At 53.7% G+C, this 15886-nt stretch overlaps 1 protein-coding gene across 1 annotated transcript; it reads left to right on the top strand.

Annotated features, from left to right (window-relative positions):
• The first annotated feature begins 4674 nt into the window (after positions 1–4674).
• KCNV1 (potassium voltage-gated channel modifier subfamily V member 1) lies at positions 4675–14806 on the top strand. Its single transcript, XM_075920211.2, has 4 exons — positions 4675–4984; positions 6183–6695; positions 9446–9972; positions 13736–14806. Exons 2-4 carry the CDS (start codon positions 6214–6216, stop codon positions 14245–14247), a joined length of 1521 nt encoding a protein of 506 aa, XP_075776326.1. The 5' UTR covers positions 4675–4984; positions 6183–6213; the 3' UTR covers positions 14248–14806.
• The last annotated feature ends 1080 nt before the right edge of the window (positions 14807–15886 follow it).

Consider the following 15886-nt stretch of genomic DNA (forward strand, 5'->3'; position numbering starts at 1 on the left):
AGGGCAGAGCAGGGGGGCAGTCGGGGCTGTGGCAGGGCAGAGCAGGGGGGCAGTCGGGGCTGTAGCAGGGCAGAGCAGGGGGGCAGTCGGGGCTGTGGCAGGGCAGGGCAGAGCCGGGGGGGCAGTCGGGGCTGTGGCAGGGCAGGGCAGAGCCGGGGGGCAGTCGGGGCGGTGGCAGGGCAGGGCAGAGCAGGGGGGCAGTCGGGGCTGTGGCAGGGCAGAGCAGGGGGGCAGTCGGGGCTGTGGCAGGGCAGAGCAGGGGGGCAGTCGGGGCGGTGGCAGGGCAGGGCAGAGCAGGGGGGCAGTCGGGGCTGTGGCAGGGCAGAGCAGGGGGGCAGTCGGGGCTGTGGCAGGGCAGAGCCGGGGGGCAGTCGGGGCGGTGGCAGGGCAGAGCAGGGGGGCAGTCGGGGCGGTGGCAGGGCAGAGCAGGGGGGCAGTCGGGGCGGTGGCAGGGCAGAGCCGGGGGGCAGTCGGGGCGGTGGCAGGGCAGAGCAGAGGGGCAGTCGGGGCGGTGGCAGGGCAGAGCAGGGGGGCAGTCGGGGCTGTAGTAGGGCAGAGCAGGGGGGCAGTCGGGGCGGTGGCAGGGCAGAGCAGGGGGGCAGTCGGGGCTGTAGCAGGGCAGGGCAGGGGGGCAGTCGGGGCGGTGGCAGGGCAGAGCAGGGGGGGGCAGTCGGGGCTGTGGCAGGGCAGGGCAGAGCAGGGGGGCAGTCGGGGCGGTGGCAGGGCAGGGCAGGGCAGGGCGGAGCCGGGGGGGCAGTCGGGGCTGTGGCAGGGCAGAGCAGGGGGGCAGTCGGGGCGGTGGCAGGGCAGGGCAGAGCAGGGGGGCAGTCGGGGCTGTGGCAGGGCAGGGCAGAGCAGGGGGGCAGTCGGGGCTGTAGCAGGGCAGAGCAGGGGGGCAGTCGGGGCTGTGGCAGGGCAGAGCAGGGGGGCAGTCGGGGCTGTAGCAGGGCAGAGCCGGGGGGCAGTCGGGGCTGTGGCAGGGCAGAGCAGGGGGGCAGTCGGGGCTGTGGCAGTGCAGAGCCGGGGGCAGTCGGGGCTGTGGCAGGGCAGAGCAGGGGGGCAGTCGGGGCTGTAGCAGGGCAGGGCAGGGGGGCAGTCGGGGCGGTGGCAGGGCAGAGCAGGGGGGCAGTCGGGGCTGTGGCAGGGCAGAGCAGGGGGGCAGTCGGGGCTGTGGCAGTGCAGAGCCGGGGGGCAGTCGGGGCTGTGGCAGGGCAGAGAAGGGGGGCAGTCGGGGCTGTGGCAGGGCAGAGCAGGGGGGCAGTCGGGGCTGTAGCAGGGCAGAGCCGGGGGGGCAGTCGGGGCTGTGGCAGGGCAGAGCAGGGGGGCAGTCGGGGCTGTGGCAGGGCAGAGCAGGGGGGAAGTCGGGGCTGTGGCAGGGCAGAGCAGGGGGGCAGTCGGGGCTGTAGCAGGGCAGGGCAGGGGGGCAGTCGGGGCTGTGGCAGTGCAGAGCCGGGGGGCAGTCGGGGCTGTGGCAGGGCAGAGCAGGGGGGCAGTCGGGGCGGTGGCAGGGCAGAGCAGGGGGGCAGTCGGGGCTGTGGCAGGGCAGAGCAGGGGGGCAGTCGGGGCGGTGGCAGGGCAGAGCCGGGGGGCAGTCGGGGCTGTGGCAGGGCAGGGCAGAGCCGGGGGGCAGTCGGGGCTGTGGCAGGGCAGGGCAGAGCAGGGGGGGCAGTTGGGGCTGTGGCAGGGCAGAGCAGGGGGGCAGTCGGGGCGGTGGCAGGGCAGAGCAGGGGGGCAGTCGGGGCTGTGGCAGGGCAGAGCAGGGGGGGCAGTCGGGGCTGTGGCAGGGCAGAGCAGGGGGGGCAGTTGGGGCTGTGGCAGGGCAGAGCAGGGGGGCAGTCGGGGCGGTGGCAGGGCAGAGCCGGGGGGCAGTCGGGGCTGTGGCAGGGCAGGGCAGAGCCGGGGGGGCAGTCGGGGCTGTGGCAGGGCAGAGCAGGGGGGGCAGTTGGGGCTGTGGCAGGGCAGAGCAGGGGGGCAGTCGGGGCGGTGGCAGGGCAGAGCAGGGGGGCAGTCGGGGCGGTGGCAGGGCAGAGCAGGGGGGGCAGTCGGGGCTGTGGCAGGGCAGAGCAGGGGGGGCAGTTGGGGCTGTGGCAGGGCAGAGCAGGGGGGCAGTCGGGGCGGTGGCAGGGCAGAGCAGGGGGGCAGTCGGGGCTGTGGCAGGGCAGAGCAGGGGGGGCAGTTGGGGCTGTGGCAGGGCAGAGCAGGGGGGCAGTCGGGGCGGTGGCAGGGCAGAGCAGGGGGGCAGTCGGGGCGGTGGCAGGGCAGAGCAGGGGGGCAGTCGGGGCGGTGGCAGGGCAGGGCAGAGCAGGGGGGCAGTCGGGGCGGTGGCAGGGCAGAGCAGGGGGGGCAGTCGGGGCTGTGGCAGGGCAGAGCAGGGGGGGCAGTTGGGGCTGTGGCAGGGCAGAGCAGGGGGGCAGTCGGGGCGGTGGCAGGGCAGAGCAGGGGGGCAGTCGGGGCTGTGGCAGGGCAGAGCAGGGGGGCAGTCGGGGCTGTGGCAGGGCAGAGCAGGGGGGGCAGTTGGGGCTGTGGCAGGGCAGAGCAGGGGGGCAGTCGGGGCGGTGGCAGGGCAGAGCAGGGGGGCAGTCGGGGCGGTGGCAGGGCAGAGCAGGGGGGCAGTCGGGGCTGTGGCAGGGCAGAGCAGGGGGGCAGTCGGGGCTGTGGCAGGGCAGAGCAGGGGGGGCAGTTGGGGCTGTGGCAGGGCAGAGCAGGGGGGCAGTCGGGGCGGTGGCAGGGCAGAGCAGGGGGGCAGTCGGGGCGGTGGCAGGGCAGAGCAGGGGGGCAGTCGGGGCGGTGGCAGGGCAGGGTAGAGCAGGGGGGCAGTCGGGGCGGTGGCAGGGCAGGGCAGGGGGGCAGTCGGGGCTGTGGCAGGGCAGGGCAGAGCAGGGGGGCAGTCGGGGCGGTGGCAGGGCAGAGCAGGGGGGCAGTCGGGGCTGTGGCAGGGCAGGGTAGAGCAGGGGGGCAGTCGGGGCGGTGGCAGGGCAGGGCAGGGGGGCAGTCGGGGCTGTGGCAGGGCAGGGTAGAGCAGGGGGGCAGTCGGGGCGGTGGCAGGGCAGGGCAGGGGGGCAGTCGGGGCTGTAGCAGGGCAGAGCAGGGGGGGGCAGTCGGGGCTGTGGCAGGGCAGAGCAGGGGGGGGCAGTCGGGGCGGTGGCAGGGCAGAGCAGGGGGGCAGTCGGGGCTGTGGCAGGGCAGAGCAGGGGGGCAGTCGGGGCTGTGGCAGGGCAGAGCAGGGGGGGCAGTTGGGGCTGTGGCAGGGCAGAGCAGGGGGGCAGTCGGGGCGGTGGCAGGGCAGAGCAGGGGGGCAGTCGGGGCGGTGGCAGGGCAGAGCAGGGGGGCAGTCGGGGCTGTGGCAGGGCAGAGCAGGGGGGGCAGTTGGGGCTGTGGCAGGGCAGAGCAGGGGGGGCAGTTGGGGCTGTGGCAGGGCAGAGCAGGGGGGCAGTCGGGGCGGTGGCAGGGCAGAGCAGGGGGGCAGTCGGGGCGGTGGCAGGGCAGAGCAGGGGGGCAGTCGGGGCGGTGGCAGGGCAGAGCAGGGGGGCAGTCGGGGCGGTGGCAGGGCAGGGTAGAGCAGGGGGGCAGTCGGGGCGGTGGCAGGGCAGGGCAGGGGGGCAGTCGGGGCTGTGGCAGGGCAGGGTAGAGCAGGGGGGCAGTCGGGGCGGTGGCAGGGCAGAGCAGGGGGGCAGTCGGGGCTGTGGCAGGGCAGGGTAGAGCAGGGGGGCAGTCGGGGCGGTGGCAGGGCAGGGCAGGGGGGCAGTCGGGGCTGTGGCAGGGCAGGGTAGAGCAGGGGGGCAGTCGGGGCGGTGGCAGGGCAGGGCAGGGGGGCAGTCGGGGCTGTAGCAGGGCAGAGCAGGGGGGGGCAGTCGGGGCTGTGGCAGGGCAGAGCAGGGGGGGGCAGTCGGGGCGGTGGCAGGGCAGAGCAGGGGGGCAGTCGGGGCTGTGGCAGGGCAGGGCAGGGGGGCAGTCGGGGCTGTGGCAGGGCAGAGCAGGGGGGCAGTCGGGGCGGTGGCAGGGCAGAGCAGGGGGGCAGTCGGGGCTGTGGCAGGGCAGAGCAGGGGGGCAGTCGGGGCTGTGGCAGGGCAGAGCAGGGGGGCAGTCGGGGCGGTGGCAGGGCAGAGCAGGGGGGCAGTCGGGGCTGTGGCAGGGCAGAGCAGGGGGGCAGTCGGGGCGGTGGCAGGGCAGAGCAGGGGGGCAGTCGGGGCTGTGGCAGGGCAGGGCAGGGGGGCAGTCGGGGCGGTGGCAGGGCAGAGCAGGGGGGCAGTCGGGGCGGTGGCAGGGCAGAGCAGGGGGGCAGTCGGGGCGGTGGCAGGGCAGGGCAGGGGGGCAGTCGGGGCGGTGGCAGGGCAGAGCAGGGGGGCAGTCGGGGCGGCGGCAGGGCAGGGCAGGGGGGCAGTCGGGGCGGTGGCAGGGCAGAGCAGGGGGGCAGTCGGGGCGGTGGCAGGGCAGGGCAGGGCAGAGCAGGGGGGCAGTCGGGGCGGTGGCAGGGCAGGGCAGGGCAGAGGAGGGGGGCAGTCGGGGCGGTGGCAGGGCAGGGCAGGGCAGAGCAGGGGGGCAGTCGGGGCTGTGGCAGGGCAGGGCAGGGGGGCAGTCGGGGCTGTGGCAGGGCAGAGCAGGGGGGCAGTCGGGGCTGTGGCAGGGCAGAGCAGGGGGGCAGTCGGGGCGGTGGCAGGGCAGAGCCGGGGGGGGGCAGTCGGGGCTGTGGCAGGGCAGCGCCGGGGGGTTCCCGGGCTGTGGCAGGGAGGTGGCCGCCGCGCTCTGGCTCTGCCCGGCCCGCTCCCACGGAGCAGCGAGCGGGTCCCCAGCCCGCGGTTGCCTCCCCCCGCGGCACATGACCCGCAACGCGGGCCGGGCGCTCCCGGCAGCTGAGTGCGCGGGGCTGTGGCGAGGTGCGGGCGGCAGCCAGGAGCCCTGCGGAGCCGCAGCTCCCCGCCGGGCGCCTCTCGGGAGGAGCCGCCCGCAGCAGCAGCCGGAGCAGCCCCGATGTGCGGCCCGGCAGGTAAGCGCCCTGGCTCTGCCTCCCCCGGCCACTGCTGCCGCCGCCCCAGCCGCGGAGCCGCGCTCGCCGGGACAGAGCCGTTTAGCAGGAGAATTTCTCTGCGGCTCCCTGAACAACCTGCCCCCCCCGCCCATCCCCGTTTGCGCGGGACAGCGGCACCGCACCGAGCCTGGGCGCGCCGCCGTGTGTTCCCCGCCTCTCGCTAGGCTGCCTCATCGCTCTGGAAACTTTGCCGGTTCTAGCTCTAGCAGGCTGTAGTGCGCCCATGGAGCCTTTACTAACGCCTGGGTGGCGAGTAACACAGGGCGATGAGCCCGCACTGTGGGAATTTTAGCCGGCTCCATTAGACTTTAGCCATTTGACCTGCCTAACTTTTCCAGTGGCTCTGTGATTGCTGCCAGGTCCGGAGTGACAGCTTCCAGGCTCAGCTAGTGCGGGTGGATGTTTTAGAGAGAGCTGTTATTTCGCAATTAGCCTTGTGTAATGCTTATTCTTCAATACAAAACCTGTGCAGCTTTCTCCTCGCTACAATCTCTGGATTTGTTTCCACACAGCTAATTGTTTGTCAGAAAAGCAGAAGGCTCCAGTTATATAGAAGAGGTGCTGTAGTGCTGGATAAAGTGGATTCATTATTGGGTTGGAATATGCTTAATTGTTTTGTGTTCTTTCTTTTATGATTTATCAAATGTTATCTGAGAAATAGGTGGTAACAGTGTTAAAATGCTTAATACAATATCCCCCTGGATAGTTGCAAAGAAGACACATATGGATTACAGTCCTGAATTTCAAAGGAACTGGATCTTATAGTGATGTCTCATTATGGTAACAAAAAAGACCCTTTTGGCCCTGAGGACGTAACTACAGCCCTTTTGAGACAATGAGAGTTTATCCATTGACTTTAATGAGATTTGGATCAAGCCCTTAATAAACAATCAGTTTCCAAGTGGTGTAGAACCAATGCATGGTAAACATATTTCAGGGATCATTATTATTTATTATTATCCAGATGGATATGGTGCCAGGCTACTTAAGTCTCCATTCTAAGCTGTGAGATGGAAGCTTTGCTTTGAGGAAGTGTGGGCAGGAGTGTCCACGTAAGGCTACAAGGAAACTGTATGAAAGAAACACACTTAAAAACTGGCCCATTTTCTTCAACTGGACTGTCTTCTCTTCACCTTTGTTGTATCTTTTAACCTAGGAGATAGTGGGCTGCTGCTGGAAGCTGCAGGATGAAGTCACCTCCCTGCTGCATGTCCCTTTCTTCCCAGACAACTGGACAGGAGCCGGGGGACAGCACATCACTGGGTTCCCTGGAGTCCAGCGTCTTCTGCAGTGAAGAGGAGCAGGGGCCCTTGCTACAGAAGGTTGCCCCCTCCTTAGACTGTTTCACCATCAATGTGGGAGGCAGCCGCTTCGTGCTGTCCCAGCAAACTCTGTCTTGCTACCCAGACACTCGGCTTGGCAAGCTGGCTGTGGTGGTGTCCGCCGCCCGGGACGTGGCCTCTGGCCTCCTGGAGCTCTGTGATGATGCCAACTTGGTGGAGAATGAGTATTTCTTCGACCGGAGCTCACAGGCCTTTCGCTACATCCTGAATTATTACCAGACAGGCAGGCTGCATGTGATGGAACAGCTGTGCGCCCTCTCCTTCCTGCAGGAGATCCAGTACTGGGGTCTGGATGAGCTCAGCATCGATTCCTGCTGCAGAGACAGGTAAGCACTGGGAAAAAGAGGAGAAAAATAATGTGGGCTGGATGCTTTGATTATCAACTCCTGCTGCAGAGACAGGCAGGCACTGGGTTGTAGAGGGAAGAGATCCAGCAATGTGGGTTGGAGGAATTCAGCATCAGCTGCTCTTACAGGGGCCAATGGGTGCTGGGGAAGGAGCTGAGCTGCACAAACTCAGTACCAACTCCTGCTACATGGACAGGTGGCTATTGGATGCGGGAGGGGGAAGGTTGGAAGAAGTCAGTAGTGACTTAGTAGAGGGCAGGTTGGCATTGGGGGCAGGAATATGAGATTCAATGTGGGTACAGTGACTGGGCAAATACCACATCAACTTCTGCTAAAGGGACAAGGTGACTCTTGGAGCTCCATGAGTGGGAGGTGGAGGAAGGAAATAACTAGAGGGGGAGGGACAGGCTGAAGCAGAAATGACAGCAGATAAAAATGTTAAACAGGGATGAGGAGCCAGGATGGACATCTGTGACACTGTGCTAGGATATTTGTATGCTTTTGATTCTATTAGTTGTGCTTAATTTTGGTTACTGATTTCTTCGTTAACATTGGCCTGAAAGTGATAAATAAAATCTCCAAAATACTTACATTAAAATCAGTGTAAATAGATTAATGCAATACAAAACCAGTGCATACCTGCACTGCCTGACAGCCCAACAGTATCTGTTCCAGAATGGCTTCCAGGTGCTACTCAATTTCACTGATTTTTTTAATAGATTTGTCAGGCCATGGAATCACACCCAGTTATTCCTGCATCATCATGTCCTTATCCTGTGGCTGAGCTAGATCATATTTTTAGAAAGCCTTCCAAACTGGATTTAAAGACTTCAGGCCTAGGTGCTAGAACTAGAAGTTCTGGGTATGCAGCAGCACCTGGCTTGAAGTTGTTTCTATCATATGCAGGGTTTATAGTTTGGTTCAGTGATTCTGAGCACCCCCATTATACAAAATGTCCCAGCACTCCTGACTTCAAGTGATGAAAATCCACCACATTCCTTGGTATGAGGTTCGACTACCAACAGCAATCAATAAATGTTCCAACAACTAGAATTGATATATGGGGGGGAAAGGATTGTCTAGTGTTCCTTCAAAAATTCCTTGTTTCAAGAAAATGATCCATAAATATGGTCCTGATTCAGCAATGCATTTCACTCTTGGATAAAATCCATTATAACTGCTCAATAAGGATGGCTAATTCTTTTGTTGAATCAGGACCTAAATGTTTAAATAAGATGCAAATAACAGATATGATAAATTAGGTTCTTGATCTATTGATGTTTTGGGTGGGGAACCCAAGGCTCAGGAGTCGAAGCTGGCTCTCGCGGCTTGAGGCTCTCCCCCAGCATTGGAGAGCACGTGCTGGCACTACAGCCCCCCCCCCTCCTCCTCTCTGTGGGGCTGGAGCACACAAAATCTACTAGCCTGGTGTGTGAATGAACTATGAAGAGTGTCTGTGTCTCTTTCAGTCAGGGGCCACATCAGTGAGGGTTTGATTTTTCCTTTTTGCTTGATTTCTGTGTGGCTCCCAACTGAGTTTTGTGTGGGTCAGCAGCCCCCAATCCAAAAAAGGTTCCCCACCCCCGGCATAAATGATTATCTACCACCATTCGAAACATTGCCATTGGAAAGCAATGCAATAAAAATTAATGTATTAGTAGTAAAAATGATAAGATGTTTTAGGGCCTGCTTCTGCCAGTCTTACATCCCCTACTCGCACAGTTAGTTCCACTGAAGTTAAGAATAAAATTATACAGTCACAGGACAAGAAGACTACAAGAGGTGATCTAGTTCAGTGCCCTGCACTCACGGCAGGACTAAGTATTATCTAGACCAGTGTTTCCCAATTGATGCTCCATGGAACCCCGGGGTTCTGCAATGTAAAAGTAAGGGTTCCGCGCGAATGTGGCATTGCCCTGCCCCCTCTTAAAGAGACAAGAGTATTTTGCAGGTTTTTTTTGCTCAACCAATTCTGGCGGGGCTTTTTTTTTTTTTTTTTTTGCTTGCCAAATTTTACTCTGGGAACCCTAGGAGTTCCTTGAAATTATTTTAAGCTGAAAAGGGTTCCGTGGCCAAATAAAATCAGGAAACACTGATCTAGACTATTCCTGACAGGCATTTGTCTAACCTGCTCTTAAAAAATCTCCAGTGACAAAGATTCCACAACCTCCCTAAGCAATGTATGTCAGTGCTTAACCAGCCTGACAGTTAGGAAGTTTCTCTTAATGGGCAACCTAAATCACCCTTGTTGCAATTTAAGCCCATTGCTTCCTTTCCTATTCTTGTAGGTTAAGAAGAGCAATTTTTCTCCCTTCTCCTTGTAACAAATTTTTATGTACTTGAAAACTGTTATGTCCCCCTCCCTCCACCCCTCACTGTACACACATTATATACACACACACACACACACACATTTCTATCTTTGTTCTGGCATAATTCCCCAATCTATAAGCCTGTTCTTGGTACTGATATGAATGAGAACCACAGAAGCATAATGGCTGTGTGGATGTGCTTTATGGCCCTCACTTATCAAAGCACTTCACTACATGCTTGAAGTTGCACTTACGTCCTTTGTTGAATCAAGACACCTATCAAATTCCCTTTAAAATTTACTCTGGTTTCAGGGTTTTTTGTTTTTGTTTTGTTTTTTTCCATGTGAAACATGGTAGCCGTAAGGGTGTGAATATTGTCATTCAAGGTTTATATTCTGGGTTGTGTTCCCTGGGTAGATACTTCAGGAGGAAGGAGCTGAGTGAAGCCTTGGATATCAAGAAAGATGCAGAAGAGTTGGATGCTCAGGATGAGGAAGAGGATTTCTCTGGGAGTCTCTGTCCCAATGTCAGGCAGAAGCTCTGGGAGATGCTAGAGAAGCCCAGCTCTTCTGTGGCTGCCAGGACTTTTGGCACCCTGTCTATGGCCTTTGTTGTTGTGTCCATTGCCAACATGGCCTTGATTTCTGTGGAGCTGAGCTGGTTGGCGCCCCCACTGCTGGACGCCCTCGAGTACGTGTGCATTGTCTGGTTCACAGTAGAGTTTAGCCTGCGGTTTCTGTGCACACGGGATCGGTGTTGCTTTCTGAGGAGTGTGGCGAACATCATAGACCTGCTGGCCATTTTACCCTTCTACATCACCTTGCTGGTGGAGAGCATGTGCGGTGGGGAGAGCTCTCAAGAACTGGAAAACGTGGGGCGCATCGTCCAAGTGCTGAGGCTGCTCAGGGCTCTGCGCATGTTGAAGCTGGGCAGACATTCCACAGGTACCTTTAACTCATGGATTTAACTCTATATTGGCTGTAGTGCTTTACAAGCCATAACAGGTCAAAATAAATTAACCAAGCAAATTAGACATATGGACGGACACACAAAACTTTTACAGGTTATCCAGGATGCTGTTGCCTCAGTAATAAAACTGAATTGGTAGAGACCAGAAAAATGGCAAAAACACTCAGTACATACTTGTGTTGACTAGCCCACAGGTGCTCCTACCACTGTGACTACATTCTTATCTTAATGCACTAGCTACCAGAGCTAGCATGTGAATGGAATTCACACCTGAAACTGAAAAGTGTAGCAAACCCTATGACAGATCCTATTGGTAGTTTTCCATGTCTGTAATGACAATTGTTGACATCAGATAATTTCACTTTGAAATGTGGGGTCACACCTTTCTATCTTTCATATGGTTATTTAAAGACCATTCATGCAATTAGCCTCCTATTGGTTAGCATCACCTCTCTCTGTCCCATATAGAGATTAGTGTCATAGAAAGGGGGAAAATTCAATTTATGAAAACCTGATAGCAATCCTAGTTGAGAATGAAGTATCACTTCACCTTTAAAACTGAAAATAATAGCCTGTTTCTTTAGCAGACAGAATTAGATGCTGCTTAACTAAACATGTAAGCAGCTCAAAAGAACATAAATGTCAGCAGTGTGTATGCTTTTTGATATTTAAGTTTTACCATTGATCCAGGCTAAGAGTAGTAAACCAAAAACTGCAGCTCCCTATAATTTGAATGTTGTTAGAAACAGTTCCCATCTTCTGGCAGAACAGACGCAGCTGTTAACTTAAACCTAGTAAATCAGAATGGAAATATACACTATACAGATCTGGAACCTGTTTCCTTTTGGTTAAAGATGACAAAATGGAGAGGGTTTTTTTTTCATTTTGATTCTAAAGCATACATAAACATGGTCTTAATAAGGAAAGTTCAGCACATAGAGGGGATCAGTTATAATCACATATCCCCTCCTCCCACCTAGAAGCAGAGTGGCCTACTGCATCATCCCTGAGTTTTTTTGAAGACCAGTTTGCAATGTCGGAATCCACTGGGGAGTGAACGGCAATGGGGCAGGCTGGAGGAATGGACAGGGAAGCCCATCTGGGGATAGTGGGGTATGACTGAGTTCTGCTCATCATGTCCTGCAAATTTTGTGAAGAAATGACAGATCTGAACTATTCCTGTAGGTGGGAGTGGTAAAAACATATAGAACACAACTATGCCTCTGCTGGGGGACATAAAGCAGGCTGTGAAGGCTGAGCAGTTAGATTTGATATACCTATTTGGCCTAGCACTTTCCCAGCACAACCCTGGAGGCACACAGGGCCAAAACCAATGCTTTATCTCACCCAGACACAATGCTACTGGCACTCATGCTGCTGGCAGTGCTACTAAGACTCATCCTTGCAGCCCCCAGCACCTTCTGCCAAGTTATTGCAGCCCTCTGCATAGGTGTGTTGGAGGAAGGCAGGACTCCCTAATGCCTTTTTGCTGAACCTCAATGCTCTTGTGCTGGAGCAGTCATGGTTTGGTCGGTTGTTGAGGTCCAGAGAAATCATTTGAAAAGAACTGCTTTCATATCGTAAGAAATTACAAACCCCCTCAGCCACTAACATCCACTGATCATTGAGAACATACTTATTGTGCCCTATAACTTGTGTTTGGCTAGAGCATATCTTCCAGAAAGGCATCCATCCTTGAACTGAAGACATCAAGAGATGAAGAATTTACCACTTGACTTTATAGTTTCTTCCAGTAACTGATCACCCCTGCAGTTAAAAACAGGTGCCTTTTTTCCATTTGAAGCTGTCTGGCTCTGACTTGCTGCTATTGGTTCATCTTATGCCCAGTCTGCAGATTAAAGAGCCAATTAGTACCTGGTGTGTTTGCTCCCTATGAAGATACTTATGCATTGCAATCAAGTCGCCACTTGATCTTTTTGCTAAACTGGTTGAGCTCTTGAAGTCTCTAACTGTAAGGCATTTTCAGCCCCCAGAGCATTTTACTGGCTTGTTCTGCAACCTCTCCAACTTTTCAACATCTTTCTATTTTTTTTTCAAATATGGACACTAGAGCTATATATAGCATTCCAGAATCAGTCTCACCAATGCCATATACAGAGGCAAAGCCACCTTTCTGCACCTACTCACTACACCCTTATTTATAAAGCCAGCAAATGAAAACATAAGACGAACCCTTAAATCCACTGATGCTTCCAGAAAGAGCAATGCTGACAGCATTTAACTTGTAACTCTCCCTGTCTCTGTCACTGAGAAACTAGTTACTCAATCATCTTTTCTAGGTGTGAGTTTTGCAAATTACTGAATGTCACTAACTTCCATGGAAATTGAGGGTTATCAGGTCAGGTCCTGATGACTGGCCTACATGCAGCTTTTGTACTGTTATAACTATATTGGTCAATATAGTTATAAGAGATGCATACCCTAGTGTGGATGAATTTGTACATCATAAAGGTGTACAGAATAAAGGTGCTTATGTGGTACAGCTTATCCTTCTAAATTTACAGGAATGTGCTATATCAGTATGAACACCTAAACCAATACAGTGGTACAAAAAACAGTGTGTGTAGATAAGCCCTTCAGTTGGTGGGGTGGAAGGAAAAAAAATTCTCTGAAAACTAAGGAGCACAGTTGTACTCACTGATGTGCATGCACCAAACCAAGGCTTTGTGTGTGCACTGGAAATCAGAGATTGGCCCCAAATTAACAAAAAATCTCAAATACATTTACATCACAAACTCCCGGAGAGTGCAATGGCTGTCTGAAACCTTCAGAAATGTGTAAGTTCAACGTTAGTTTCCAATATTATTTGGTTCAGTTGATGCTCATTGGCAGTTATTCGAAAGTATTGCATTTCTCTCCCTCACTATGACAGACGCTATTAATTATTTTAAAAATTAGTGAAACACTTTGTCCAAAATCATAAAATCATCAGTGATCAAGAAAATACATTAGAGAGACCCAAATTACCTTAACTGGCTTTGTAGGATGCCCTCTTTCATGGATAGATTTTACTTTTAATTTGGGAGGGGGCATTTATTCTTTTGCACTTGTTATTTTATTTGCTTTTTCTCCCCTGCTCTGGGCAGCGAAAGGGCATTCCATACCCTAGAGGGGAAAGGCAGACAGCCATATGTTCATATTTCTCTTTGTCCTGTGGAAGTCTCTGCACACTCATACTCCCTTCCCTTCACTCAGCTTTTATATAAGGATGCAAGTGAGGCAAAGGGAGGGGTGAAGTTGGACAAAAACAATCTCCTTATGCCTGATCCCAGTCCCCCAAGGTGATGGGATCATTTCCCTCATATCAAGTTACTCCTCTTACTTTGTAATTGAAGGGATGTACTTGGCAGAGCTAGCAGTGACCAGCATAAGAGAAGAAATCATGAGATGTGCATTTCCCACTCCTGTCTTTGCCCATCTTCCCCCATACTCTGATATGATTCATGATCAGCTCCTTATTAGTCTGTATACTTGACCCCAATATCTATTTTTTTCCATTTACAAGTAAGGAGCATAAATCAGAAACCTCTGAGTTTTATTTCTTTAATAATCATGTTTTCCCAGTGTTTCCCTAAACAGCATAGCCTTCTCATAAAGGCATTAATGAGATGGTAACATAAAGCACAAGGTGTCTAGCTTTCAGAACAAGTGCTTCTTAATAGAGGTGGGAAAACAGCTACATGGATTGACCTACTGACAGCATTTCTTTTGTTGCAGGCTTGCGATCTCTTGGGATGACTATCGCACAGTGCTATGAAGAAGTTGGCCTGCTGCTGCTTTTTCTCTCTGTGGGGATCTCTATATTTTCCACTGTGGAGTATTTTGTTGAACAAGGTGTCCCTGGCACAACTTTCACCAGTGTGCCCTGTGCATGGTGGTGGGCAACCACTTCTATGACAACTGTTGGTTATGGAGACATTAGACCAGACACTACCACTGGGAAGGTAGTGGCCTTTATGTGTATATTATCAGGAATATTAGTCTTGGCTTTGCCTATAGCTATAATAAATGACCGTTTTTCTGCTTGTTATTTTACTTTGAAGATAAAGGAGGCTGCTCTTCGACAGCGTGAGGCTTTAAAGAAACTCACAAAGAACACATCCTCTGACTCAAATATCAATGTTAATTTACGAGACATATATGCTCGCAGTATCATGGATATGTTACGGTTAAGAAGCAGAGAGAGAGTAAGCACTAGGAGCAGCGGCGGAGATGATTTTTGGTTTTGACTTTGTAAGATCTTGTATAATATACAGAGGCGACTTGAGATGTAGTAGTAAACAGTAGGACAGCTGTCATTTTATATTATTCACCTTTAGCATATTAGCTTTCCAGTTCGTAACTAGTGTAGGCAAAAGGCATAACTTAAAAGCTGGAAACTCTCAGCAGGGACTTCAAAAACTTGTTTTTACCATTGGTTCTTGAACTGGAAAAATATAGTGGACTCATCAAAGTAAAATAATTATACAAGTATTTGTCTATGAATCTTATATTCTTGTTGACATACAGAATAAAGTTTCACACGCACATCCTGAGACCCAACAAATAGGAGAGGCTTTTGGTGAAAAAGATGAGGAAATTAAAAATATCTGAAAAGCAAAAGCGTACAGAGTAAAGCACTGGCAACAGTTATGGTGGATTTTACATTATACACTGTTGTTTGTAAACTTAAACAAGAGTCAGGGGACAGACCCTTGTCCTTATTCAGGTCTCCATCTGCTGCTTCAGTGGCACAGAGGAGCCATAATAGGCCAGGGAAAATTTTCCCCCGCTCAGGAGCAGCATAGAGCAAGCATTATTAGCAAGGCCCCTTTACATGCCCAGTGTAGGGCATATGCTTTTTTACTAGGGCTGGTGATGGAAAGGGGTTTGACTATGGGGCTCAGAATTATAAAGATTGTGGGTTGGAAAAGCAGCCATAAGTTACACCAGCCTCTGGGGCAACTCTAATTTACATGTGGGTCTGTTTCAGCATCTGCAGCACAAAAGTGGCCTTTGTTCCATTCCCCCAGGGCTGTTCCCTGTGTTCTGTGCCTACCAAGAAGCACAGCCCAGAAGCTGCTATCATGGAATCTGAGATTAATGTTGCTTCTATTTATCTGTTGAAGTGCTTTTCTCAGTTTTGAGGTGATACTGAATTTAAAAATACTATATTTAGAAACTGTAGCATTAAAGAAGCACAGAGGAAAAATGTAGTTCATTTTAATGAATTGAGTTCTCACTGAAAGCATCACCTGATATCAGAAGAAACAAAGTTCCCTTTTTAATCGCAAAGAAAATAAGATACTGGTTTCAGCTTAGCCCATAGAAATCAGTAGGGTTTGTGAGTGGCTCAGGGCTCCAAGGTCAGGTCTAAATAAGTAAATAGTTCTCACTGAGGCATTAGAGAAATCCTGAATGAAATACATGTCTGTCCCCCTCTCTCTCCAGATACACATTTTGAAAATCTCTTGAGATGATGTATGCATCTTTTGGGGGTGGGAGAGTGGGTTGTGGGGCTACTTAGGCAACAAAAAAAGATTGGCTTTCCTTAGTTGACCCTGCCCTGATATACTTTTTAGCAAAACAGAGCATTGCTTAAATTTAATTTGCATTGCCAAGGGATGATGAACCTTTAGAAATAACTTAATGATATAAACTTCAGTGCCCCGATTTCTTAACTCTTATAGGCAATACAAATGTATGGACCAGTTTACTGCATATGCTTGAAATAAAATTAAACAAGCACATAAAAACAAGCATCTAGAAACTGCAGTTGATCTGAGTTGCTGCATTATTCAGAACACCTAAACAAAATTTCCTTTTAGGACATATAAATGGAAGAATAAAGTTGCTTTTAAGAAACCTTAAATTATTGTGATTTTGAAT

The sequence above is a fragment of the Pelodiscus sinensis genome, chromosome 2, assembly GCF_052426305.1.
Source record: "Pelodiscus sinensis isolate ZL-2025 chromosome 2, ASM5242630v1, whole genome shotgun sequence".
NCBI classification, from domain to species: Eukaryota; Metazoa; Chordata; order Testudines; family Trionychidae; genus Pelodiscus; species Pelodiscus sinensis.